Source organism: Motacilla alba, chromosome 1A, assembly GCF_015832195.1.
Source record: "Motacilla alba alba isolate MOTALB_02 chromosome 1A, Motacilla_alba_V1.0_pri, whole genome shotgun sequence".
Classification (NCBI taxonomy): domain Eukaryota; kingdom Metazoa; phylum Chordata; class Aves; order Passeriformes; family Motacillidae; genus Motacilla; species Motacilla alba.
This window is the reverse complement of record NC_052031.1, coordinates 24539920-24567408: the sequence shown is the minus strand read 5'-3', so window position 1 is coordinate 24567408 and position 27489 is coordinate 24539920. Positions and strand designations below refer to the sequence as shown.

The following is a 27489-nucleotide window of genomic DNA, read 5'->3' as shown; positions in this document are numbered from 1 at the left end:
CATACTCCTCCCGATGCACCCCAGGCTACCACTGGCCCTCCTGGCCTCAACGGCACACTCGCATTATAGCCCATGCTTCAGGAGGCTCAGGATTTGCAGGGCTCTGTACCCGAGGGCGAGAGCTTTCACCAGCAGCGCCTCACGGTCACCTCCCGCCGCACCGGGGCTGCCTCACGGCCGGGCCGGGCGGGGCGGGGCGAGGCGGGGCGGCCGGGATTGGCGGCCGGGATTGGCTGCCGGGCCAGCGGCGGCCGGCGCTGATTGGCTGCCGCGCGGCCTTTGTTCGGCTGCAGCCACTGCCGCAGGGCAGCGGAAGTTTGAGCGTGGCGGAGCGCGCGCGAGCGGAGACTCGTCCGTGGGAGCCGCCCCACAGCCCGCCCCGCCATGAACCTGGAGAATAAAGTCAAGAAGGTAAGGGGGGCTGCCCGCCGGGCTCTCTCCTGAGTATGTCAGTGTCTGCGCTCTGGGGAATGGCAGACCCGCCTCGGTGTTGCAGTCCCCGCAGGGGCTGCGCTGGGGTCGCCCCTCGGGTGCCGGGATCAGCCGTTCCCGGCGCCCCGCGCTTCCCGGCCGGGCCCCGCCGCAGGAGAGCTGTCTGCCGAGCAGCCCCGGTGCGCACACGGCTGGGCTGCATCGTCGCTGCCGAGCGTAGGGAGTCGCCGCGGTTGGTGCCCCAGGTGGGGACGTACCGCTGTTCTGTCATGCGAGTAAAACATGTGCTCGGTACCCCTACCCCCCATTCCCCCAGGAAAGCCCTGAGATCTGGTAGCTGTTTTCATGTACGTGCGCTGTGTATGTAGGTATGGAACTTAAATTACGAGCAGCCAAGCCACTGTTTGTGGTTGTGTTAGTGATTGATTTCAGACCTATGATGTGACTGACTCCTTACGAGTGTTATCAGCGTTCCTATGGATTACCCCCTTGAGCGAGCAGCCTGGGCTTGATTTTTCTTTATATTTAATGGTATATTGACTAATCAGTTGCGTCAAACTGGCAAGGAACAAAAGGTAAGTAAAAGAAAGCAATAGGTAATCCAATTGTATTGACTCTCTTTCCAAAACTAACCATTTAAAACTTCCTATGTAAAACTGACTTCACGTTTGATACTTATAAGTCTTTGCTTCTAGTTCTTTCACAAATTAAATGTAGTGCTAAAGCACTGACTTTTTTAAAATTAAAAACTTATTTGTAGTATCTGTTTTGCTACTATTTGATAAGGGGGAAAAGAGCTTTATAGGTGAACATGGGTTAAATCTATACATAGCCTTCACTGATGTCTGAAAAGTAGTCTTTTGAAATGCGTGCTGTGTGAATGTATGGGGGGTTTATTCCTGAATTGTTTTATTTAAAGGTAGCAGCTTATTTTAAAATAGACATTCACTTTTGTATACTTGTGTGCTTTTCCAGCTTGCAGGCTAGAAACTGACTTGGGGGTGGAAGTAGTTGTGTAGTGTGAAAGGCTACCTGCTAAGGCTGAATCCTAGCAATGGGTGGCCTTGAGTTACAGCTTGCTTCCAGTGGTGTCACCATGTGATAGTGTCACTTGGTGAGGATCCTGCTTTGGAGGAACTGCCTGTCTCAACCCCCAGTCATTAGGCCATCAGTGTATAGACAGGTGTAGCTAAGTACTATTGCTGTCTTTAGAAGCTGGTTGTGTGCACGGGGTCCTTCCCCTTCTGTACTCCTTGTATGCAATGAAAATAAGCTTCTTGAGTAGATTTGCTTGTATTTTCTTAGCACAATTTAAAACTAAACTTGATGGCATCACAGAGCTTGTTTGCTGAAAGCTTTTTGAGCTCCAGGAGGTGAAAGACACATTTGTGGAAGATAGAGCATTCTAATTCAGAATTTATTCATCTAAAGAGAAAATAAATATGGGGTGTGAAATGACTGATAAAATTCTGCTGATAATGGAGTCTTGGTTTGAGTGAACTTGTAATTGCTGAACATCTGCTTGAAATTACTCTGTAATTATTGGGTAGTTGTGTGTGTTTTAAATTTATTTTACTATTTTGCCGTATTTTTCTTGCTCATCCTTTACTTCTCTACTTCATCAACTTTGAAGATTCCTGCAGACTTTTCTGAACCTGCTCAAATAGACACAAAAGCTAGTGCCGTAAAAGAAATCAGCAAAGCTGTTTTATGAAAGTAGTATTTCTCTTCTGCTCTGCTTTAGTGTTAATATGCAGAGATGTCTATGATTTAAAAGCCATCACATTTTCTCTGTTTCCGCTACATATACATTCAGAAAACTGTGTCTGTTATTGTGCTGTCTCTCCTCCCTTGCTCACATCTTCTCATCTTCTTTCTCTTTGTAACTTGGATGAAGCTCATTTTCCAAGAGAACAAAAGAGGCTCCCTGAAAGTCCCTACCGGGAGAACTGGGAAGGTACTCCTAGGTACCCACAAGTTTGGTACAAAATTCTTCTTTTTTGACTACCAAAATTTATTTAATCAGAACTTCCTTTATATGTTGTACACTGAATAGAATTACAGTGTCATGAAAACTCTGGAATAACTGTGTGTCTTCCTTTTCTGTCCTTTATTTCCAATTCTCAACCTGATTGTTTTATTATCTTTTTGCCTTTTTTTTTTTTTTGCCAACTTCCTTTTTTCTTGAAAGGTGGAAGAACATTCTGAGAAGTGTCCAGTCAAGATTATGAAAACCAGTGAACTACTTGGCTTTTAGAAGAAACTTGTCCTGAGGTGGAGGTGCCTGTGTCACATTTTTAGTCTATCAGCAGCAATGGGTTGCTTTGCCACATGCTGTAGTTGTCACCTGTCTTTGTCTTGCACCCTGGAGCAAAATAGCTTGAGTTCTTTTACAAAATGCACTTTATGTAACCTTTTATTTTGTAGTGACTTGTACGTATTTGTTGTCTGGCAAATAACCTGTAAATGTTATGGAGTGGTGAGTGGCTAATCTGCCTGTTGGGCAGGAATTTCCTATAACACTGGGCAGAAGAAAGCAGAAATTGTCAGGTTGTCCCCAGATAAGTAATTCCATTGCATTTTTGAACTCTGAGTTTAGATGTTGGCTATTCTGTAGCCCTGGTGTTCAGCAGAGCAGAAGGAAATGAATGCCTGTTGGAGCAGCATGTGATGTGGAGGCTCAGACACTCAGCTGGTGCTGTAAAAAGGCTTCTTCCCCAACCCACAACTGCTAATTTATAACTGTACAGGGTAATATATTGGAATGTTTTCTGTTTCTGGGAAACCTGATAGGTGAAGTTTCCAAGGTGGCATTCCTAAGATTTCTCTAAGTGTCATTAATCCATGATACCATTCTTCATTTTTGAGCTTCTGTATTGTCTATTTGGAAAGCTACTACATACATTTATATCTACATGTCTAGGTTTGTGTGAAGAAAAAAAAAAAAAATCACTCGGAGAAAGTCTGTTTTCATTGTTAATACTGGGTTTGGTGGGTGTTTTTTTCTCCAAATGTAATGGTTCTACCACAGTCTGTCTGATTGGAGTTGCTTCCTTCCAGTACAAGACCACTAGGACTCCAGCAATGTACCTGTTCTTCAGCAGGAAGAACTACTGCCCCACCTGCCACAATTTCTGACCCACCCTTTCAGCAGTGGATACCTTATGTACTTTCTGTCTCATGACAGAAAAGCAGCAGTCCTGTTTAACCTCCTTCTTAAGGAATCTTAAGGGCACAGTTACTTTGGCTCAGACTTTTAATTTAGCTTCTGTTTGGTTTCTTTCATGTGTTGTAAAACTCATCTTGCTGTCTCAATAAGTGGCCAAAGGAACCAGTACTACTGTGTAGCCAGATGTCTTGCTTGGTCTGAATCCTGGGCTCTGGACAGCCACAGCCTGCCAGAAACAGAAATTTCAGCATGAACTTTCTGCACTGAGCAATATGTATGCAGAACATATGCAAATGTGTGGTCATGTAAATTTTGTGGTCAGTTCATCGTGTGTTTTAGAGCTATTAATTAACTGGCAAACATCTAGGCAGTGAATAGTGTCTTTTTAGCTGCCTTGTGAATACTAAGTCAAAGACTTTCCTAGTCTGTTACAATTTTCCTTTTGAATTTAGGGGAAACTGTACAGTTTTCTCCTTTTTCTCAGGGGGAATTAGATTTGCTGTTGCATTTGAGGAACATGAAGATAGCATTTGTATAAAATGATTGCACAACGGAAATGAAGGGTAAGAACAGGAGCTCCAGCTTGAAAAGTACTTGTGCAAAACAAAGACCACTGTTTCTCCCAAATACAATATATGCTGTGTTCTCAGACCTTACTTTGAGGCTATAGGGAGCATAAAGATTTAATGCTTTGTGTTGAATACTCTAGCAGAACTTTGTTCTAACAGCCTGGATTGCTGCCCTGTCTGCCACCTCTGTGAACTTGGTAAAATGAATCAGTAGGTCACGGTCCTGCTTTGCAGCCCTGCTGGCAGCACGGTCTCATGCTTCACTAGGGAAAATAAGAATCTGGCAGTGAGTCTGTTCTGTATAAACTTTCACAGTATAATTCTTGCTTTATAAAAAGAACTTTGCTTGCAGTGCAGCAGGGGCAGGGCAGCTTAGGGGGAAGAGGTGCAACTTCTCTAGTGTGGAATTTGTGTGGTTATTTTTCAATGGTGTGAGACTTACTTTGTTCTGTTACAGTTGGAAAACCAAACACTGAGTGTTTTAGACATTGCTAAGTCAACAACTGTAATGGTCTTTGATAAATGAATAAAGTATGTATAGGAGCAAAGTCAACTTTTCTGTGTTTTGCAAAGCATGATTTAGTAATGTCTGCTGGGCTGCACTTCCTGTTGAGGTCACTGTTTGTTTTGGTGTCACTGCTATGGAAACCAATTATAGTAGATCTTTTTGCTTTTTCATATGTAGAGTAAGATCTGTAATGTAGTATATTTTAAAATTGTATTTTACAATCTAAATAGATATGCATGTTTTATTTATATGTAGCTAATATTATGTATTGGTTATGCGTGTATAGATATATATAAAAATATATATGCATGGTTTTTTATAGGGATGTATATGTACAAACGCCCCATATATATAGTTTTTGCTTATGACCAAAGTTGGTGGGGTGGTGAGGTTCTTTTAGGTCCTGGAGACCTTCAGGAAGAGCAGAGCTGTTCAGATGAAAGCGTGTCACACCTGTTACCTAGCATCTCAAACTTGGTCAAATGAACAGGTTAAAGGAGTAAGGAGGCTTCTGTTACGACATTTCCACAATATACCAGATCTAACTGTACTCCAGTACTGCTGTGTATGTGTTACTGGTTTTGTTGGGGAATTTTTTGTTGTTTTTAAAGTCTGCCTAACTTTATATGTGCCTGGTTTTCAGTCTGAGGTTGTCTAGGCTACAGCTTTTAAAAGCAGATTAAAAGCATGCACTTTCCTGCATGACTGAAGCTCCTGAAAGTGAATGTGTAGGTTTCCATGTCTGCTTCTCAAAACCTAATGTTAGAGGACACAACTGGCTAAGAGTGCTGATGTCAAAACAAAATACATAAAGTACTGTGAAAATGCCTCTGCAGTTCAGGATGATGGATGTTGTGTTGGAGGTTTACAGATTGTGTTATTGTGTGTGTGTCAAACTTAGCTAGTGTAATGCTGGACTTTGTGAATAAACAACACTTGTTTTCTATCAGCTGAGCTATCGTTGATAGCTGTTAGCCTTTTGAAGGTACACTATGTAGCAGTGTCTTAAATATTTAAATTCTGAGCTGCTTGATATTTAGTAAAAGATACCACAATAAAATAAATTTCTGGGACTTTTGTACTATCAGGCTACTGCAGCTCCTTGATTTATTCCTCTGCCTGTCCAGATCATCTTCCAAATATTTTTCTTTGATGCAACCACTTTTTGGCATCCTTCTTTCTGTGCAAAATGGACTTCAGTACCCAGGGTTCTTAATTCCAGTCAACTTTTCCCTAAATCAAAACACATATTAAAAAAACCCCAGGGTCACAGTTGCCATCTATCTTAACAGACATGTTAAAAACAAATATAAAGTGATTTGTGGGATGCTGCTCTTTGTTACAGATCTGGTTGGTTTTTTTTTTGCCTTCTCATGCAGTGTCTGTCAATGTTTTTTAAGAGCATTGTCCAGATATTCATATGTCTTTTGTAGTGGTTTGTTCTTTTATCATTCTGGAATCATAAGAAGTATCATTGCCCTCCTATTTTTAAAGTTTGAATGCTGTAACCTATTTTAATTTTCCATTTAGTGTGTTTCCCTGCTAGAGAAGACTTCTGATGGTAGAGAATATAGTGATAGAAGATCAGATCTCAGCAACACAGCAGTGAGATTTCTTATCTTTTGGGTTTGTTTTTTTTTTTTTGTCCTTCCTGCTTTACCTTCTCTTCTTTGAAAGTGCCTAAAGCACATTAAGATGTACTAGAAATCTGTTGCTCTCTACAGGTGCTTTCCCACTCAAACATCCAAATAGATCAATAGTTAAATAGTCTTCAAACTAGAACATTCCTAGGATTTTATGGTAAATCTAAAAATAGTATTAGCATGGATCACTTCAATTCTGTGCTTGAAGCACCTTCAAGCACAGGAAAAAGCTCTTCAAAAAGGATAGTGAAGACAGTTTAATTCTGATTGAGGCTCACTGTTAATTGTTGCAATCCATTAATGACAGCATTCTCACTGTGTAGCCACATCCTTTCAAATTCTGGAGGGATCTGTAACACTGGAAGGGTTTTTGATCTTTTGCAGAGGCTGAGTACAAGTATTGTCCTACTGTCTGTGGCAGGGTGAAGCTCACCTATCTGGTGGTACTGGAGTCCTCTTGGAGTGAGGATGGAAAAGCAGCTTGAGCCTGAGTTAATTCTGGTCTCGTGGTGGGACTGAGGAGATAAGAAATGTTCAATAAACTTTAGAATAAACCCTTCTGATAAGCCAGGTTTAAGCTATTTCATAGGAACTGCTGTTTCTCTTACATTTCTGAAGAAACTCTTAGACACTTGAATGTGATCATTTGGGTTTTTAAGATGATAATAAGCTTCTATGTGTGACTCCCTCCTTACTGTAAAGTCAGCCAGCTTTTGTCATTAGATTCCAGTGTGAACTGAAATGGGCAGTCTTTCACTAGTTGTCACTTGGCTGTGACCACTTAAAGCTTTTTGCCCTTGGGTATTATCTAATCTTGAAAGCAGTGTTCAATGGATGATCTCAGTCACAGGTATATCAACTTCTCAACTCAGGCTGTTTAAATTGGTACTGGTATTTTGGTAATACCAGATGGGTTTGGTTAGCTTTTGCTGTAAAATGAAAATTAATGGTGGTAGACAGACAGGAACCTTCTTCTGGCAGGATTCAGCTGACCTATCTGTGCCATTTCTCCCATAACTCCGTTTATGGGGGAAATGGGTTCCCTGCTGTTCCAGACATGCATTACCTCTCCAGGGCTCAGCCTGCTCTGTATTTCTGGGTATTTCTGGTTGGAGCTGGCCATGTTCTGCAGAAGACACGGAGATAGATGTGGATAGCTCTAAAGAAGCACCACACTGAAGTTTTAGGCTTTCTGAATTTCCTAAACTACATTGGAAATTGGCTGCTGAAGAACAAAATCATTTCTGAGGCTGATGCTTTCTTACAGCTGAAGGATGTCCCATGACAGGACTCTGGAGAAATATGTGTAATGCACTGACTTGTGGATAACAATAGCCTGCAGTGCTTTTGAGATTGGCTATTTTATGTCTTAATTTTTGGCAAGCAGCCATATAGTTTCTCTGTCAGAACAAAGGCTGAGGCTGTGCGTGCATCTAGAATCACATTTCGTTTGGTTTTTAGTGTGCCTTTCAGTCTTGTGCTAAACCTTTTCCATTAAGTGCCCATTGTGTATAGAAAGGTAATTCCCTTCTTTCTGTTTCACAGCAAACTGAAAAACCTGTTTCAAAACAAGTCTCTCTCATTTGCTAATTCAATTTATTTGTCTTGAGCTGCACTATCATTTACCTAATGGTGTGCTCTTTATTTCTGGGGAGGGAATATAGAATGCTGTATTTCTAAAGAAATCTGCACTAAGACTGCTGGCTGGTTGTTGTCCCTGTAGTCTGGAGAGAGTGTGTTCTGGGTGGAGCATTTAGATAGCACATATTTCCTCTCCTTAATTTGTTTCTGAAGAGGTTTTTTTTTAGCTTAAAAAAAGAACCTTAAATGTTAGGAGGCTTGGAAATAACAGTTTAAATGGTTTTTGCAATTCTTTAATATTTCTTACTTGAATTTCAGATCCTGCTTTGGAAATTTTTGAAATGCCAAGCTTACTTCTCAGTAGTATAAAACAGTATAACTGTTGTAATTGTTACAAGTGATCCTATGTTTTGAAATCTTCTAATTGCGTACTAATAATGAGTTTATGAATATTTTTCTTTCTTCTCATTCCACTCTTTTTGAAGGAAGGGAGAGCCTGAGCATAAAGAAGTAATGACACTTTGTAACTGAAGTAGCAGCAAGAGAGAATAGGATAAAGATGTCATTTTTTGGGGGAGGGGGTAGATCAGGATTTTGGGGCGGGGGGGGTTGTTTGTTTATTAGGGCAGTGCAATCATATTTTAAGTTGAACAACTTTTTAGAGAGGATGACTTTAAAAACCGGACAAACAACCTGTCTCTCCTTCCTCGCCCTACCCATCCCTCCAGATGAGAAGAGTTCTATAAATGCCCATCTTCAGTGAAGATGAACTTGTATTAACCAGTTAGCTTATCTAAAGTGTAGCTGATAAAGAACGTACTCTTCAAAGTTATGCTTATTTTACATATCTAGTGGTAGGTTTCAGGTTAGCACCTCATGTGAACTTCCTGAGCCCTCAGGTTGGTGAAGATGTCACTATGATCACAGCCAGCTTGTATTTAATTTTGCAGATATGGAAGAAATAATGTCATGTCCTTCTGTCCATCCCAGCAGTAGCTTAACAGCTGCCAGCATACGTCCTTCTTCTAAATAGATCACGATCTTCAGGGTAGTTTTCCTCAGGGGTGTCTGATGATTGTTGAGGCAGTGATCTTTTTAAATATAAAGTAACTGAAAACATGGTATTCCCTGCATTTTACCATGTGTTCTGTATTGAACAAGAGGTTTGTTCAATAATAATCTGTTCTTTATTTTGAACAGAGACGAAGTTGAAAACTTGACCTGGTTTATATCCTTGTACATACAGCAGTAGTAGTATGATTTCTCTCAGTAAGTGGCAAAACAAATAATAAAACACTATCACCACATATAATTAACTTTGGCATTGTGTTGTTGCCAGAACGAAAGTTAGTACCAGAACTTGTCAGTTCTAGCTCAGTTTCCATTCATGGTAAAAGCTAAACTGCAGGTGAGCTGTTTGTACCTACAGCTAGTTGGGAGCACTCCTACTGTGTGGGGTGTGGGGATTGGGGATGGGTTCCTCTCTGCTTTTAGGCATGAGCCTGCATTCCCAGCTGTGGCCACTCTTCCATGGTCCTTCATCTGTCTGATTTGAGAGCTGTGTTCCTCAAAGATTTAAAGTGCTGGAGTGAGACACTTTAATTTTACTGTGTTGTATGAATGCATAAGTTATTGTGCTTCATATTTGTTTATCACCTCAAACTTACAAGTGGCTGTTACTTGGTTAAATTTGCTGATGTGTTGATATATTGTGTGAATAGTTTCACTCTGCACTGTTGTCTATACTTTCTGATACTTCCTCTGCATTGTGAATTGGTCATCCATCATTTTGAAACCCTTTACATATTGCTTCTGGTCATTGATTTTGCTAACTGTGCTGTTTCTCTTTCCCCTCAGAAAGTCAGCTGGTATGAGTCCAGCTGAAATGTAATTGTAAAAGGTATGTGCTACTCTCGGTCACTATCAGAGTAGCCTCAAATATACTTGGAAATATTAGACAAACCACTTAGTTGTTTCCTTTATTCGAGGTTAGTGCAAATAAATCTGGGGTCTGTTTATTTTTTGGTCTCCTGTATTTTGTCAAGTCATGTACTGTAAATCACTTTGTCCAGATAGCTGGATTAAATGTCCTTTGACTTGAGGTCATCTGGCCTCATTTACACTGATTTCACAGCCTTAGATCTAAGGAAATGCTGCCAAGAATCTGCTTCTTCTCTTGTGTGAAGCTGGTAGAGCAAGCTGGGCTGGGGAGAAAAGTCACCAGAAGAGTACTAAGGTTACCTCTGCCTGCTTAGCTCAGTCCTGTGTAGAGGCTTGTGTGACCACTGCTACTTGTATAGATGCAGTAGGCAGGTGAGTGCACCCCTAGTGCTGTCCTTATGTCAGCTTAGTCAAATGCTTCATCTTTTGCTTTGCCTGTGGATTGCAGATTATAAAGGCATCAGTAAGATCATTCATGCATCATAATACTTGAAGCTGACTGTAGTCATCTTCCTCTGTTCACAGATGGGCTTGGGCCATGAGGAAGGATTTGGTGCCCCCTGCTTAAAATGCAAGGAAAAGTGTGAAGGATTTGAGCTTCATTACTGGCGGTAAGTGACACCAAATGTATCCTGAGCTGTGACTCAACACTGCAGATCTTGACATATGTATGCAAATATCTAAGTAACCTTTTCTGTTCTCTGTCTCAATTAAACTGTTAGGATGTTTTTAAAAAGCTGACACAGTTCAGGGCCAGAAATTCTCAGATGCATTACAACAGAGTATCTAATCACTTGTGAACGTGCATTTTATCTGCCCTGAAGTGAATGGTAGTACTTCTGCTGCAGCATTTGCTTTAGCTGACTAAACAATTGAAGTAGATTTGTAAAAATATATCTAGCCTTACTGTAAGAGACATGACAGAGAAGTGTTTATCTCTGTAATAAAATGCTTTTTTGACTCCTGACCAAATACATAAGCTTTGATCTGAGATGCTTTGTAAAATTATTTTGAAAATATTTGAAACTTTGTGCACACCGACAGCATATTTAGATGGGGAGGAGCTCTCACTTGTGTTTGTCACATAAATTCAAATAAGTTAGATAATACTGAGCCTTGGATGGTGTACTGTTCCTAAATCAGGGAGTTGATGATAGCAGTAAATAGTCTGTCATTACTTTTGCAGAAACTTTCTATTTCATTAAGACCTTTCTTGCTTTACTGAAACAAGATGTATATATATTAATATACATTAATATGTGTATCAGTGCATTTATGTATCACTGGCCCAGTTCACTGGTAATATTGGGCATGCTTTAAGATGTAACTTGATATAATCAAGAAGCCGTATTCTTATCTGTAATATGTAGCTGTAGAAACAACTTACAAATAATGACACAGATCAAGAAGTGTTTATGCACTAGTAGGCAAATGTGATCATCTAAAGATAAAATAAATAATTTCTGGAAAAACTTTTTCAGTATCCACTGCACCACTGAGGGATTGTGTGTAGAAGTAATAGTAAAATAAAACAGAATTAATGTAAGTAATGCTAGAGAAGAGAATTTTTAAAAGTGCAAGTTAATAGTGTTTATCCATTGTTAGATGAGAAACTGTGTTACTTTCTACCAAAAGCTCTTTTGTTCATAGTCACCATGCCAGATGGGGAAATTACAAGTGGGGGAGGAAAAATTCCAGTTAACATTTTTTTTTTTCTTAGTTGCCAATGTTACACCTTGTAATTGCTAGGCTATTCTATAATATGAAATAATTTGGAATAAAAAGAAATAAAATGTCTAAAGTGGTTTGTTTACATTGTAGTATGATTGCAAAGTTAAAAGGTGTCTGCTTCTGTGTGGGTATCTGGATTTTTTTTCCCGTGTTTTTCTTTATCCATATTGCACTGTCTTCCTGTGTTTAGGGCTCATTGTGCCAGGTCCTGAAAACATAGCTCATCAGAACACATCCATATAGGATAGACCAGATAAATAAGGTGGCTGGAAGTAGTCTGAGAAGCTTCATCTAAGTGTCAGACAAATGTGGCACATACCTCTGACAAAGTCAAAAAGTTAGCAATTGAGAGAATTCAAGAATGGATTGGAAAATAGCTTCTCCAGCAGAGCTGCCACTGGGGACAGTAAGAGTGTGAATCTGAGGTCTTAATTCAGTTCTGTGTAAATAGTTTTCAAAGGGAAAAATATATTAATATGCTTTGCATGATGCATATATTTTTGTAGTTCACCACTTAAATGGAACACATTGCATCCCAAATGTCTGTTTACTTAGTTGTTAGCCTTTAAATCTGAAACTCTGTTTTAAGTAGGAACAAACTGTAGCACAAGTGGACAGAATAACATGAATAGTCAATCAGTTCAAGTTTACCAATTTACTTAATTGCTACTTGTCTGTAAAAGACAAGTGTTGAAGTAAGAATTGTAATAACAGTTACACATTGGGAGAATAACTGGGGATAGGAATTGACCCTGGTCAGCAGCCAAACGCCCATACAGCTGCTCACTCCCTGTCCCAGACATTAGGGTGGGAGACAGAAAAGGAGAAACAAAAGTGAAGAACTCATGGGTTGAAAAAGTTTAGTAGGTGAAGTGGTGGGTGAGCAAGTGCTGCAAAGGGAGTCACTGGCCATCTCCCACCAGCATGCTGATGTCCAGCCAGTCTCCAAGCAGTAACTACTTAAGAAGTCAGAAACCCTGACTTCATCCTCTATTTCTGATTTGTTTGGTCTTTGATCATGATATTATGTAGGATTTAAACCCCACTGACCAGTTTGAGTCAGTTGTGCCCCTTCCCAGCTTCTCCACTTGCTGAGGTGGGGTGGGGGGCAGAGTTCAAAACCAGAGAAGCCTGGGCTTTGTACCAGAAGTGCCCAGTACTAGCAGGTCCTGTCAAGGCTGTTTTAGCTAGAACCCCGAAGCACAGCTCCGTAAGGGCTGTAAGTAAGGGCTCCTCCATGGGAGCCAGATGCAGCCCAGCAAGCGGGGGCAGCAGCGGCAGCGTGTGCCGGGCGTGGTTCTGCTGCGGGCTGTGCCAGGCTGACACTGCCCTCTCCTGGGGACAGCCGAGGAGCTTCAGTTCTTGGTCTGATACGTGAAAATGCTGTTCCTCAAAGAGCCAACATGTAATTTCTTTTTGTACTTCCATGCAAAAGACCCAAGTGTACCTACCGAGTAGCCGGGCTTTACAAGGAGTTACTACATCCTTCTTCTCTATTCTGGGAGTATTTGGAGTATATCTCTCCTGGGGTGACATTTAAGGCATTTGTGCTGTAAATCTTGATACACTGCATGGGCAGGTTTTATAGGTGCAGAACTATAAACTGAGGCTAGTACAGAAATGTTGGTAAACCAAGCCTTTAGTAAAATTTATTCCTAAATTTTGAAGTTCTGATAGCCTCAGTGTTGCAAGCTGGATACGATAGTAATAAAATGAGATGTGGTCTACAATGGTAGTTGAATGGTTAACAATTGCCTGGTTTATCTTAGTGTGTTAATAGCTTTTACTTTTAAAATTGTCATCAGAATCATGCTTCTGTCCAATTGTAACAGCAACAGAATGTGGAGAAGGTCTTCAATTTAGGTTTTAGATTTATTTCAGGCTGCAAAACAACCCCCACACATATCGAGTGGGTCAGGCTGGATATAAGAGATTGCTACAGTTAGTTACATATTGCTTTTTGGGAATGTATTTCCCACTAGAGGGAACTATGGGACTGGAGTGAGAAGTTGTTAAAATCAGGAGAGAAGGTTCTGATTTATCTTAGCTGCATATATACCAGAAAGTGGAAACTGTCCCCCATGTGACTTCCCAAGATGTTAAAATAAACCTCTGAGAACAAGACTCTTAAGCTTGGGAATTATCTTTTTCATCATGAGGCTTCTCTGCACAGATACAGTCTGTGGAAGGCAGGGAGTGCCCTAAGTTGGCTTTAAGACTTTCTGATACTACAGCTGGCAGGGAAGCATTGAGATGCAGTCCAAAGCAGTGGCAATTACTTATAGCTGCATTAATAGCAAGAAAACATAACAGAAGGAACAATAAAATCATAGACTTGGCTGACGAAGCAAAGTGCCTTCTCAGTAATTTCATTGATGCAAAGCTGGGAGGTGTGGCCCTTCAGGAGGATTTTGACGGGGTGGAGAGATGGGTGGAGGAGAACCATCTAAAATGCAACAAAGACAAATGCAGGGTCCTGCACCTAGGGAAGAATAATGCCATGCACCAGCACAGTAGAAGGCAGCTCTGTGGAGAAAGACCTGGGCATCCTATGGAATACAAGCTCTCCCTGAGCCAGCAGTATGCCCTGGGGGCCAAGAAGGCCAATGGTGTCCTGGGGTGCATTCTGCACATGGAGTGCTGTGTCCTGTTCTGTGCTCCTCAGTATAAGAGAGACATGGAGCTCCTGGAATGGGTTCAGTGGAGGGCAGCAAAGATGATTATGGGGCTGGAGCATCTTGGAGCATCTCTCTCAAGAGGAAAGGCTGAGGGAGCTGGGCCTGTTCAGCCTCGAGAAGTGAGGGGACCTCATCAATATCCATCAGTATCTCAAGGGAGGGTGTCAAAAGGATGCAGCCATGCTCGACTTGGTGAGGCCGAGCAATAAGACCAAAGGGCAGTGGGCAGAAACTGCCGCACAGGAAGTTCCACCTGAATATGAGGAAGAACTTCTTTTCTGCGTGGTTGACCAAGCACTGGAACAGGTTGCCCAGAGAGGCATGGTCTCTTCCCCAGTGGAGATACTCAGACCATCTGGATTTCTGATTATGTAATAGGAGGAGGTTAGTCATTCTGCATGGAGGGCACAAGCCTCAGGACTTGAGAGGTCTTAGAGGATTTCTCTATGCTTGCAGCTACTGCTTCCTGTCACTAGGAGCCAGCACAGGAACAATCATGATCTCTCTTATTTTTCATCTCCGTACACCAAAATGTGGGCAATCAGGACGGTGGTTTACATTTGATTTTGGAGAAGGAACTGGAAGTCTTTGATCCTTCATGTCAGTAGACATTCAGGACACAGGAATTCATCACTAGAGAGAATGGAATCTCCATCCCTTTCTTCCTTGTTCTAACTACTGCAGACCTGCTAGTACGGCCCTATCTAATAGACCTGTCTTCACAGCGATATGCAACTTTTCATTCCATACATTTTGAAGTTTCCTCCCTATCTTCCATGTTTTGAGTGGGAAAACTATTCAAATTGCTGTGATTAGAGGAGGGGGGAGGGGAGGGAACATTGCTCTGATTTGATGAGGTCCTGAGAGCTGTGAAGACATAAGCAGGAGTCCCTAACACCTCCTTACTATATACTGGATACTATATACTAGATACTCCAAAATATACAGTCAAAAAAATTACCAGCCATTGTGTTCTAAAGAGAAATTATTAATACCTTCTTCAGCGGGTATTAGTCACAGTGAGTGACTAATAAGCAGGATTGTTCTGTGGCAACTAGCGAAAGAAGTTAGGACTAAATTGTGAGCAGTACTATTCAGGAACAGTTATGTATGTAAGTATCAACTGGATATCTTTTAGTGCTGGAAATTATTCAAGGGGAAAGATTATAAATCAGGACAGGATACTTTTTTGGGCTGTTAGCAGCTGTATGGACATCTTCATGTGGCTGAGATCCAGGGGGAGCGTTTGGGAGCATGGGAAATGGCAACATCCTGGGGGATTTTTCTTCGATTTACTGAGATATGCTGACATCAGTTGTGACTCAGCATTCTCCACATTCTTTCTGTATTGTATTGTTTTGTCTTGTATTCAGAGGCATGATGGTACGCAAGTTCTAATGCCAAGGCTACTATTACACTTGTTACATAGCCCCTGTAACAGCTTCTTGCTAACTGTTGGTAAAGAATTATTCACTTAATTTTGAAAGAGCAAGGAGATTAGACTGAAATGTACACAGTCAAATTCTTAATTTCAGTGGGTTCCTGGTAGGGAAGATTAGCGAGTACCTCATTATTTTCAATGCAAGTATAAAGCACAGTAGTTCTATGCCAGTTTTCACAGTGAGTCCCAGGAAGGACCTAAGGACAAATTGTGTGCTTTCACTTCTTTGCCACTACTTCTTTATGAGGAAATAAAAAAAAAATCTCTCACATATACTGCAGTCAGTGAAACATTAAGCTTTCAAGGTGGGACCAAGAATAATAACAGCAGCTGAGTCACAGTGTTCATCTAAAGGAAAGTAGAAACAGGATCTCTAAGCTATTCTGAAGGGATACTATTAGGAGAAAGATGTGTAATTTCATGACATAGCATGAGCAAAAATAAGGTGGTCTTGTGGCTTTTCCAGCACACATGAAAGTCTTAGGATGAATTCCACCACAGCTTGTGGAGGGTGGTCCGGTCTCTCACTGCTGTCAATGCTGCTTTACTGCGGTTGGATGCTGTAGTGGGGGTAGAGTGCCCAGCCTGTGTCACGTGGTAGTTGTGACCACACAGGCAATACAGCAGTATGAACTGTTCTCACTGGGGTCTGTCTTGTAAGCAGAGCAGTTCTGGACAGCATGATTGTACTTCAGTTGAGTCTGTGCAGGGAGCCCAAGGACGTCTGGTCTTCACCAGTGTTGTTAAATCACATCCTATCAAAACACAAGACTAAAACTGAGGGTTACTGCTGCTAAAGATTTAAGTTGTAAGAGTAATAAAGTATTTATTGTCGTTTGGATGGACAAACTGCTTCAATTCCAATGGCATGTGCACTTTGAGGCATAAAGCTGTATGGTGATCATGATTTAAATCACTAAATCTGCAAAAAGCAAGGTCTGATTCTGTCACCTGGTATTAGATCTCCAAACAGATATGACTCAGAATTGGTAATAAGGTATAATTACATGCATGCCATGAAAGATGAGCAAAGTGAATATGAATTGCTTTATTAGTATATTAAATAGTCTCTAGGTATTAGCTATGTAAAGGACTTGTGTAGACAGATGTTGAAGATCTTGCAAAAATTTATGTTTTGAGTGCTTGAGATGCATAGTAAAATTTTAAGCTTAGTGGGAAGTGCTAGTTCATGCTTGAATGTTTTGTTAAAATGGGAGATTGCAAAGTATATAGTAGCTATTCAGGTAAGTATCAGCTTTGAAATTCTGCACATCTTCCCTGTTGTGGAAATTAGTTGGAAGCTGTCAGACAGTCTATATCTCAATTAGTGATCTCTAGGTATTTGTGTTGCAAAGTAAAGTCACTTCTGCTTAACATTCTTATTTTGAATAAGTGGCTGATTTTTAGAGTTTAGGTATTTTTATTTCGAGTGGGTTTTAAAACTTAAATTACCACAATGTATGTTTTCTGTGTATCCAAATGACCAGGGCAACCTCCAACACACACTAAAATGTTAGGACCCCACATCCTAAACTGGTGCACATATAGAGACCATATGTTTGGGGCTGGCTGTGTATCACTTCAGGTTGCAAATTAAAGGTCCTCCTTCTTTTCCCATTACCTCAGGGGCTTGCTGTAGTCATGGCATGTTCTTGTTGTGTTCCTGTGACTTGTGGTACCTAACTTGCCTTCAAGACTGTATAAAACAAGATGCAGAACAGTGTTGGAGTTTGATGAGTTTTGGCAGGCAGGGTTCAGAAGCATTTTATAGCTAGTAGTTTATGCTGTTTGCTGTATGAAGGATAAATAATGGGGTAAAACACTGCTTATTCTTCTTCAAGCTCTAGAGATCCAGAAGGTTGATTTGTTTTCTTAGTCTGTAATAAGAACCTTTAGTTAACATCTAGTTTCACTGATTTCTGGCTGACTGCTTTGAACTGAAGTTCTGGAGATGCTGTTAATAAATAATGAACTAGCTTGTCTAATCCTAGGTTCTGTTCATTATATGTGAATTGTTTAATTATGCTTAAAGTAACAAGTTACTTTCTAATATTCATTAGCCAAAGCAGTTGAAATATGTTGTATATGAAAGAATATAATTTATATCCAAAGAAGTAGATATACTTCTACCTTTTAAGGCTGTTTTCTGTGAAGTCTCTCTACAGCACGTGCCAGAGTACCTCTGACTTGGTTCACAGCTGTTTTGAAAGGCTTTATCCATATAAGCCTTTAACTTCTCTTTCATCTTCTCTTTAAATTCTGTGCTTTGAACAGAACTTTGTGCAATTATACTTTTCATATGTCTGTATTTTCTTCCTTTCTTGGAAATATTTGTTTCCAGGCAATAGCAATCCGGTGATAACCAGATATCGTGCATACAGTGAAGTACATCTGAAGAAAATAGTATAGTGCATGTAACTTAAAATGTATAAAGAGCAGCTGAAAAACTTAAATCCCAAGCAAATGATTGCTGAGGGAATCATGTTGATGCATTAATTTATCTTATAATAAATCTGGTAGGTGACTGATAATGGATATGTATGTGTTTGATCAGTACTGAGATGTAACTGAAGAAATGACATAGCTTGATTTTAAAAATGCATTAGTGTAGTTAACTGATATCTATCTGATAACAGTATCTGTAAATAAACAATGTAAATAATACAACAGGACACATAAAGGAGGTGTTTGACATTCTGCAGAAAAAGTGTATATTTCCTAAATAAAGCACTGAAAGCAAAGGTTTGGGTTCCTGGTGATGTTACTGCATACCCAGATGATGTGAGTTTGTAATTTTGTTGCTGTTTCCCTGAATTTCAGGAAAATATGCCGCAACTGCAAATGTGGCCAGGAGGAGCATGATATCCCTTCAAGCAGTGAGGAAGATCGGAAAGTGGGGAAACTCTTTGAGGATACAAAATACACAACGCTGATTGCAAAGCTGAAGAATGATAGCAATCCCGTGTATAAACGCAATGTGATGATACTGACCAGCCCAGTGCCAGCCAAGAAGAACATAACCATCGATACTGTGACTTATGAGTGGGCTCCTCCTGTTCAGAATCAGACGCTTGTAAGTCCGACTCACATTTTTTCATGTTCAAGTCAAGAGCTGCTGGGAGATAAAGTAGTAGAGCTTACTGGAAGGATAACTGCCTCTTGTAGTCTTCCTTTCTTCCTCCTCAAAACTGAAAATATGGTGCCTGTTTGAAGAGTCTTGCATCTGTCATCTTGCTTCATGGAAGTTTGTCTGTAGAAATTCTTAAAAACCTCACCTGGGGAGGTGAGGTAGTTTTTAATACATAGGATTAAGATTTATCTACTAAGTCCCTGGAGTCCAGTTTCTGTAACCTGCTCTCTCTCTTTTTTTTTTTTTTTTTTTTTTTTAAATAAAGTTGAAACATTTGCATGGCATGTAGGCTTAAAGGAAAAAAAAAAACAATTCCCAACAACACATCAATTTGTATCATTGTTTAAAGTTAAGGGGAACACTTAATGTTGCTTATAGCTTTTACTGTATATGGCAAGAACAAGGTCAGTGTTGACATCTAAAACAGCAGCTCTCTTCCAGTATATTTTCAGCAGAAGTAGATGAGATGGTAGATAGCCTTCTGAGGATCTTGCTTCACTTTTCAAACTTTGATTACTAATTTATTGTACCAAAATGTTGTGCAATCCATGCCAGAATGACATTATCTCAAATTACTCTTTTTCAGTGAATTAATCAAACCTTGTGCATCTAAGACTTATTTAACATTCAGTTACCAATTTGATTTTTAGCCTTGTCATTGCTTTATTTGAATGAGGGCTTTTTTTTTTTCCCTTAATTTAGCTAGTTATTTCTTCAATGGGCTGTATGCCCCAAGCAGATTATTTCAGTTTCTACTTTTCTAAGACTGTACTCATGATCAGTATTCATAGATAGAGACGAGGTGCTGTGTAAATGTTATTTATTCAGAGAAGTAATAACTCTTTTCTGTATATTGTAAAAGGCTTAAAAAGGAGTCTTTTCTCTTACTCTGGGAAGAAGCCAGTTAATGCATCTGCTGTATTTTATCTCCATTACTTTTTCAGGAGCTTAATGTTTATGGAAAAAAACCTTGTTTTTGACAAATATGACTGTCGCTAAAAACAGTAGAGATTACTTTGGTTGTGTTTGCTTATGAGAATGGGTGTGTAGTTGAAGTGCCATCTAATGTGTGATTCCTGCTGGTTCAGGCTAAGCAGTACATGCAGATGTTACCGAAGGAGAAGCAGCCTGTTGCTGGCTCGGAGGGCGCGCAGTACAGGAAGAAGCAGTTGGCAAAGCAGCTGCCTGCTCACGATCAGGATCCTTCCAAGTGCCACGAGCTTTCCCCCAGTGAAGTGAGGCATATGGAACAATTTGTGAAGAAGTACAAAAGAGAGGCACTTGGTGTAGGAGATGTCAAGCTCCCTGGTGAAGTGGAAGTGAGAGCTCCTGATGAGAATAACTTGAAAAATGGTGGTGGCAGAGGTACCTCATCTGCAGTTGGAACAATGGAGAAGTTCCCAGGTCAGAAAGCATCTCAATATGTAAGTATAAGAAGGGAAAGATAAAGCAAGAAGGTATTATCATCTGAGTGTTCTGTTTGGTCATTTTAGCCCAATTAAATTGTTTGTTAATTTGGAATAGCAAAAATCTGGGGAGGGAAAGAAGGAACTGGAAAATGTGAATGTGCATAGAGCCATGGTTTCTGACAGTATTCAATTCATTGCAGCACATAACTTCCTAGGTGACATTTTCATCCTCAATGCAAAAACATGTTAGCTTGGACATAGTATATTAGGGTGGCTTTTACAGAATAATAATCAAAAAGTTTGTGTCGTCTTATGGAGTAATTATTACATTCTCCTCCTCTTGAAGAGTTAGTTTAATTTTAGAAGCTTGTTTTCTCCTCTTTTTTGGAAAAGCTCTGAAATTACCCACTTGACAAATTGTGTTTAAAGTGAAATTAAATTAAGGAATGATAAAGTAACATGTCTCCATCTTGTGTCCAACAAGTTGAACCATACAATGGCTCTTTTGACTAGCCTTGTTTTCATCTTCATCTCCGTTTTTTTAATCTATTTTTTTCTTTTGGCATCTGATTTCTCCTTGTAATAGCTCAACAAAAAACAAAGTATATAAAACTACCCAGTTTTCATTGATATTTCAAAAATTATATCCTTAATCAAGTATTTTGACATAACTGTTGCTGTGCATGTCTCAACTACCAATTACAAATTCAAAATAGGGGTAGGATTACTGAAGGAACATTAGATCCGTTTAGTGGAGGTAGGCATTACTTAGGAGTGTCAAAAGCTCTGCTATAAGTTGATTTCTAGAAATGTTGCTATTATGTGTTTGAATCCTTAAAAATATTTGTCTGCAGGTTGCTTACAGAAAATTAATATACGAGTTCTAGATGGAGAAAATGGTTTGCTTAACATTGGTTGTAGAATTTGACTTTTGGTATTACTGGGGGGTTTGATGTGGTTTTTTGTTTCTGAACTGACAGTATGTATGACTATTGGTGTGAAATCTAAAATCAGCATTTAGGTTTTAGCTTTGGACATGGCCACTTACCCTAAAAATTTTCAAGCTGTACCATTTGGTTACCTGTAGCTATTTGCTTTTGTTTGTTTTTTTTGTTGGGTTGGGGTTTTTCTGTTTTGGTTTTTTTTTTTTTTTGGTTGGTTGTTTTTTGTGGGGTTTTTTGGCACTGTCTTGTTATGGAGAATCTAAAAAAGAAGTTATTTTACCATGGCTTGATTAGGTTACTGTCATTTTGTCTTATATCAGCCTTTCCTGCTGGTTTACTTTAGTTTCACAGCAGCAATTCTTATCTCCCTAAGGAAGACCTATAGAAATGCACATTGTACCCTGCTGACCAACTGCCTTGGACTATAATAAGTCAATAGCAGGAGGCACTCTGTCCTCATGAGTAATTGTATCAGAAGGTCCTTTGTTTTTTACATTACACCTGTTTATCACTTCCAAACTTTTCTTACTCCAGTACCTGAGTATTCTTCCTGCAGTTTAAGCCAAGCATATATTATCACTGTGGGCTGTGATTTAGAAAGAGGCTTGTAGGTGCTTAATAGCATAAGTGGACATTTGGGTTGCTTATCAGTTGTTAGGTACTGAGTTCACACTGTGTTAAATAATCAGGATTTAGATATGTTATTTTTAAGTATTTGTGGGGGTCTTATTTTTTGCAACGAGACTTTGTTTCAGCTGTATGATTTAGCATTATCTCAACTGCTTTTTAACAGTTCAGCATAAATTGATACAGAAGAGCTCTTAAATACTTAGCAGAAGAATGCCATCCATGTCTACACTTCTTTTTATTGGTTCTGCATTTTTGCTCATCAGATTTTCTTGTACATTGTTTTTCAGACTGAGTTTGAAAGCTGTATTCCTGTAGCTGTGGTAAAAAGAATCTCTTGAAAAATTAATTTTCATTATAGGAATAGACTGCACTTCTTTGAAACCTGATAAAAAATAAAAAAGCTAACCAAACAACACTAACAACCAGATCTCCACTATTAATATAAATACACCTGTAGTAATTGTCTCTGTGTTTACAAATACAAAGCTTTTTCACCATGACTGAAAGCTGAATTAAAGAAAAAATATGTACCTAGCATATTTTCATCTTGTAAAGAAGGAAATTTTTATGTACCTTTTAACCACCAAGCTGGAGATATTGTAAATGGTAGGCAAGTGAATCACATTGCCTAGACTTGGGTCTAGGCAGCTACTTTACCTTCCAGTGGGCTTCTCTTGGAGTATGAGGTCTAAAGAAGAAAGGTGTCAGAAACTGTTACGTACATGCATATTTGAACTTTCCCTTTCAGTAATTTCCCTGCATTCTACATTCTGTTTCTGTTCCAAGTTGTTCTTCTTCTTTTGGTGGCTTTCTGTCTATCTTTTGAAACTGTCAGGTATCTGGGATCTGATCAATATGCCTTGTAGCCAAGGCAATTCAAATGTATTTTATTTTTATTTGCACACACAAAGCCATTTGTGGCTGATGTGAGTCATAGAGGAAAACCTTCCCAGGATGTTCAGCCCAGTCCAGAGACCAGCTGGAGTGCAGGAAATGCCAAACTGGTGATTAAACTGTAGATAAAAAATTTTGCTTCAGTAACATAAATCATCTGTGTTTTTTACTTGATGGCACAACCCTCTCTGTAGGCAGGTATAGGGCAGAAGTCTGCTTGTGAAGTCTCTGGAGCTATTTGTAGTGTAGCTGCGTATGAAAGCTTTGTAGTTTATCCATAGTCACTCTCCTGTCCTAAAATCATTAATCACAGACTGTTGGACAGCAGCCATGACTGACTAGCATCCCTAGAACACAGCTTTAAGCAGAATCAGTTTGAAATATTCACTAATTTTTTATTTTCCCCACCTGTGATGCAGATATGGCTTGGTCTTCTCATGACCTGTACGTACAGCCATTTCCTTGTCATGCATTCTAGTCATAGTTGGTTAGCTTGGATGGAGGATCATTATTCTGTCCTTGTTCCTAAGCATGTAAGGTTTACAGAGGATAACATGAACTATAATTGCCTGTTGTTTACTTTAAACACTGGACTGCAATTACAGAATGTGAATGCAGCAAAGTACAACAATCCTTTTAAGGAGCACTAATGCTTTGACAGTGGAATGTGCATCATCTTGAATGGCTTAGTTGAACCTAAACTACAGTACAGGTATATCCTGAACCACTGCTGTCTGCTTGTGGGATAAACTAATGTTTTAATTCCAATCTGGAAAGATGGAATTTATTAAATATATTGATAGCATGTAATTTTTATAAATATAGCTCTCAAAGACTTAATTAACTTGGTAATAACCTCTTTCCAGTTCTGCTATCACTGCAAACTGAACATGAAGGAAGGTGACCCTGCTGTCTATGCAGAACGTGCTGGATATGACAAATTGTGGCATCCAGGTTGTTTCGTCTGTTGCACCTGCGGTGAACTTTTAGTAGACATGATCTATTTCTGGAAGAATGGTAACCTGTACTGTGGAAGACATTATTGTGATAGTGAAAGACCCCGCTGTGCTGGATGTGACGAGGTAGGAAATATCCTAGTCCTTTCTTCTAGCACAAAAGTTTGTTCCCCTGAGGAGTGTTTAGGAGTTTTACTAAAACATTTTGGTGCAGGAAGATGATATGCCTTCACCAGTATAGTTGATGTTTTAGTTGCAAAGAACTGAAACCAATATGGACACAGCACATTCAGGAAAACCCATAGTTTGCTTTGGATTTGGTGGTGATTTTGCACAATGTATAGGGACATAGGATGTGATATGTGTGGACAAATTCTCCAACAAGTCACACTTACGCAGTTGTTTCTTTATCGGGGATGCTAGGGGCCAAACTGACCCTGGGCAGCAAGAGGGAACAGCCCTCCTGGGGCCTCTGGCATCTCTGAGCTCTTGGGAGCAGCATGGAGGCTTTTGGGAAACAAACAATGGTGGAACCACTGGGAGTTCCTTGCAAATCACAAAACATCCAGAGGCTAGATTTATTAAAAGGTACACTGTTCAAATGAATGTACTTGCTTACTTGTACACTTGTTTGTATCTTCCCCATAGCTAATATTCAGCAATGAATATACTCTCGCCGAAGGGCAAAACTGGCATCTGAAACACTTCTGCTGTTTTGATTGTGACTGTGTTTTGGCTGGGATAACCTATATAACAGTGAATGACAAGCCAGTCTGCAAATCCTGCTACATGAAGAACCATGCTGTGGTAAGGTCCTTACAGATATCTTGGTGTTGTGAAGGAAGGGAGCATAAGTCTGTGGAGCTTCAAACTCTTACTTTTTCTCAGTCTGGGAGTATGTGAATAGTATAAATTGAATATTTAGGCTAAAGTCAGTCATATTCTTCCCCTTCAGGAGAAAGAAACCAAAACTCACAATTTTAGGCAGGCATGTGTTTTGTGACTTCATAAACTTGAACAAAATCCACTGCTGGGGTGGAGGGTGGGGGGGGGGGGGGGGACCTGTTGGAAAAACACCTTGAACTCAGCCAGTGGTGAAGCAGGATTTGGTAACAGAAGGAATAAAGTAGATGAAGATGAGTGATGCTGCTAAATGTTTAGTTGTCATCAACTGTAGTTCATTGAGCCTGATGGGAAGCAACTTCAGCTGCTGCTAAAGGCCTGTAGTTAAATATTGCAATCTAGGTACTTTTGTTTCATTTATTTCTACCCACACATGTTAAAAAGGAGAGTGATTGACAGGATAAAGCTAGATGTTTGGAAAAGAATGGTAGTTCTTGATTTGTGGTTATTCTGGAAACTAACCTGAGATGATGGTCCATTCATATCTATAAGTTAGCTAGCTACTAGTTGGGGGCTCAGTCTAATGTGCACCTAGGTGATTTATGTAGCGAATGGAGGAAAAAAAATGGTCATCTCTAGTTGGCAGTCTAAATTATAATTTGTGAACAACCAGATTTTAAGATAAATTGCATTCAAGACTTTGTAATAACCCTTAATTATTTGGCATAACCACAGAGCTGTCAATGCACAGGAAGATTTGTAGCTAATCTCATCGCATATTTAGGTTAATATATGAAGATCTGTGCCATTTGACATAAAAGGTTTTTATGTTTATTTGGGTATTGGGAAATCCCTACCATCATAACTGTCTAAGCTTAGTCCCAGCAGCAAATAACTTGCGTGTTCATTTTATTATTCTGTGCCCCAAGCTGAATTCTAATCAAAACACTTAAAAATAAAGAAAAAATCAAAAGCTGGTGACTTTTTCTTAAAAGCTTTTTTTAACACCTGTCTCTCTCCTCCAAAAACATTTAAGATTTCCAGGTTTTATTGCACTTGAAGAGGGCATGTGTGTGCTTCATTTCAGTGTTGTTTTATTTCTCCACAGATCTGCCAAGGCTGTCACAATGCTATAGATCCAGAGGTTCAGCGTGTAACCTACAACAACTTCAACTGGCATGCTACACAGGAATGTTTCTTGTGCTCCTGTTGCAGCAAGTGTCTGATTGGCCAGAAGTTCATATCTGTGGAAGGGATGCTTTTCTGCTCAGTGGGATGTAAGGAAAAGATGATGTCCTAAAAGAAGACATGCACAGAACTAATCAAGTATTGCTGTGTTCCAAAGGCTCTTGCATTTCTACTGTAAAATATATAGTGTCAGGGCATTTAAAATTATTGAAAGTATTAAATAGCATTTCCCAAAGATTTTTTTAATGTCTAAAGCTTCCTATGTAATCCTCTTTTCTTAGCTATAATAATATTTTCTCTTTTGGAATATTGTTTCTGAGTCTTACTTCAAATTATTTCATAAAACAGAAATGTAAGAAAAATGCGTTACAAACTCTATACATTCTAAGGGAGCTCTTCACTGTGAAGAATCTTTCTGCTGTATGTTGTCTAATGGAACAAGAAAATGTGAAAATGCTCCAATTTATCTTGTTTTGTATGATAAATGTAACTCTTCCACCTCTGGTTTCACTAATTTATCATTTTTATAGTTTTTCTGCTTTCATCAAGCACTTTAGACAAAATGATCAGTTTTACTGCCATGTACAGCTTTGTTTTCCTGACTTCAAGTATACAGGGAGAATGACACTAAAAAAAATTGCCTCTAATAATTTCTGTGGTTTTGACACATGGGTTCTTGGGGAATAGTGACTTCTCATGTCTAGTTTTGAAAATAACTCCACTAGTAGAAAAATGTTGGCTCATGTATCTTTTTTGCAACTGTTCATGCCTGGAAAAGCTTTAATTTTACAAATACTAAAGTAATGCTATAGATTGGGGGTGGGGGGTGTTGGTGTTAGAAAATAAGAGTTGGTCTTGCTTAGATTTAAAAAAAAAAAACTTGCCAGAAGTAGTGGGTGTCACTTTCAGCCTTTCAGAACTGGCTTCTGTTTTGTATCATGAATGTTCCTTTCCTAAGTTGTGCCTTCTATCAAGAGGGATGTGGCACATAGTACTGTATGCATTTCCAAGAATGTATTTCTGCAAATGGATCCTGCCTTTGATTTCCAAGTTCTGAACCAAAGCATGAAGAAGTCTTTCCCAGAAAACTTACAGTATTTGAGTGAAAAAATTCACAGCTGTGTATTAGCTTTGCTTACTAGATAAACCAAATGTGTGGCTCTTTCTTTTATTTAATAATTATAGGCCTACAGTGAAGCTTCTTAGATATCTTTGTGCCAAATACTGAATGGGGAGTCTTTGGCCTGAAAAAAAATAGTAAAATAATTAATTTTTAAAGAAAAGTCTATGCAAATCTTATGTTCAGTTCTTGTAATTTTTATGGTGATTGTATTGTAACACTTATAAATAAAATTAGTGGTTTTCACTTTAAATTGTCTACTAATTCTGTTTTTGTTCAGTCCCCCTCAGGGGAGGCGAAGAGGAAGGGAAATGTTCCCATACTTTAGCTTGGACATTATTTCCTAAAAACTGAAGTCCTGTATTATTGTGCAGTGGTTACTTCTTGTGTAACATTGTTAATGTGCTTATAGGTGCAAAACAGTGTGTCTTGTTCCAACAAATGCACAACTTCAGAACTTAGTGTTATTTTTTGTTCATATAAACTATTTTTGAGACATTGGATGGGAAGTTTAGAATTCATACAAGTGAGATAATGTGTTGAGAAAATAAAGTGCATTGTGATCCTTTGAGTCCTGTGAAAATAGGGCCCACTGAGATACATTGGGATTTTTACATGTTGTCTAAGTTGTAAATTTTGCATCCATGTTCTTGAAGCCTGTACAGGTTTTCTCAGAGTTCCT

General features: G+C 39.4%; 1 protein-coding gene across 1 annotated transcript; it reads left to right on the top strand.

Annotated features, from left to right (window-relative positions):
* Positions 1-300: 300 nt before the first annotated feature.
* TES (testin LIM domain protein) lies at positions 301-27060 on the top strand. The gene is made up of 7 exons (XM_038155116.1): positions 301-411; positions 10369-10454; positions 18514-18766; positions 19912-20247; positions 23567-23782; positions 24305-24463; positions 25608-27060. Exons 1-7 carry the CDS (start codon positions 385-387, stop codon positions 25797-25799), a joined length of 1269 nt encoding a protein of 422 aa, XP_038011044.1. The 5' UTR covers positions 301-384; the 3' UTR covers positions 25800-27060.
* The last annotated feature ends 429 nt before the right edge of the window (positions 27061-27489 follow it).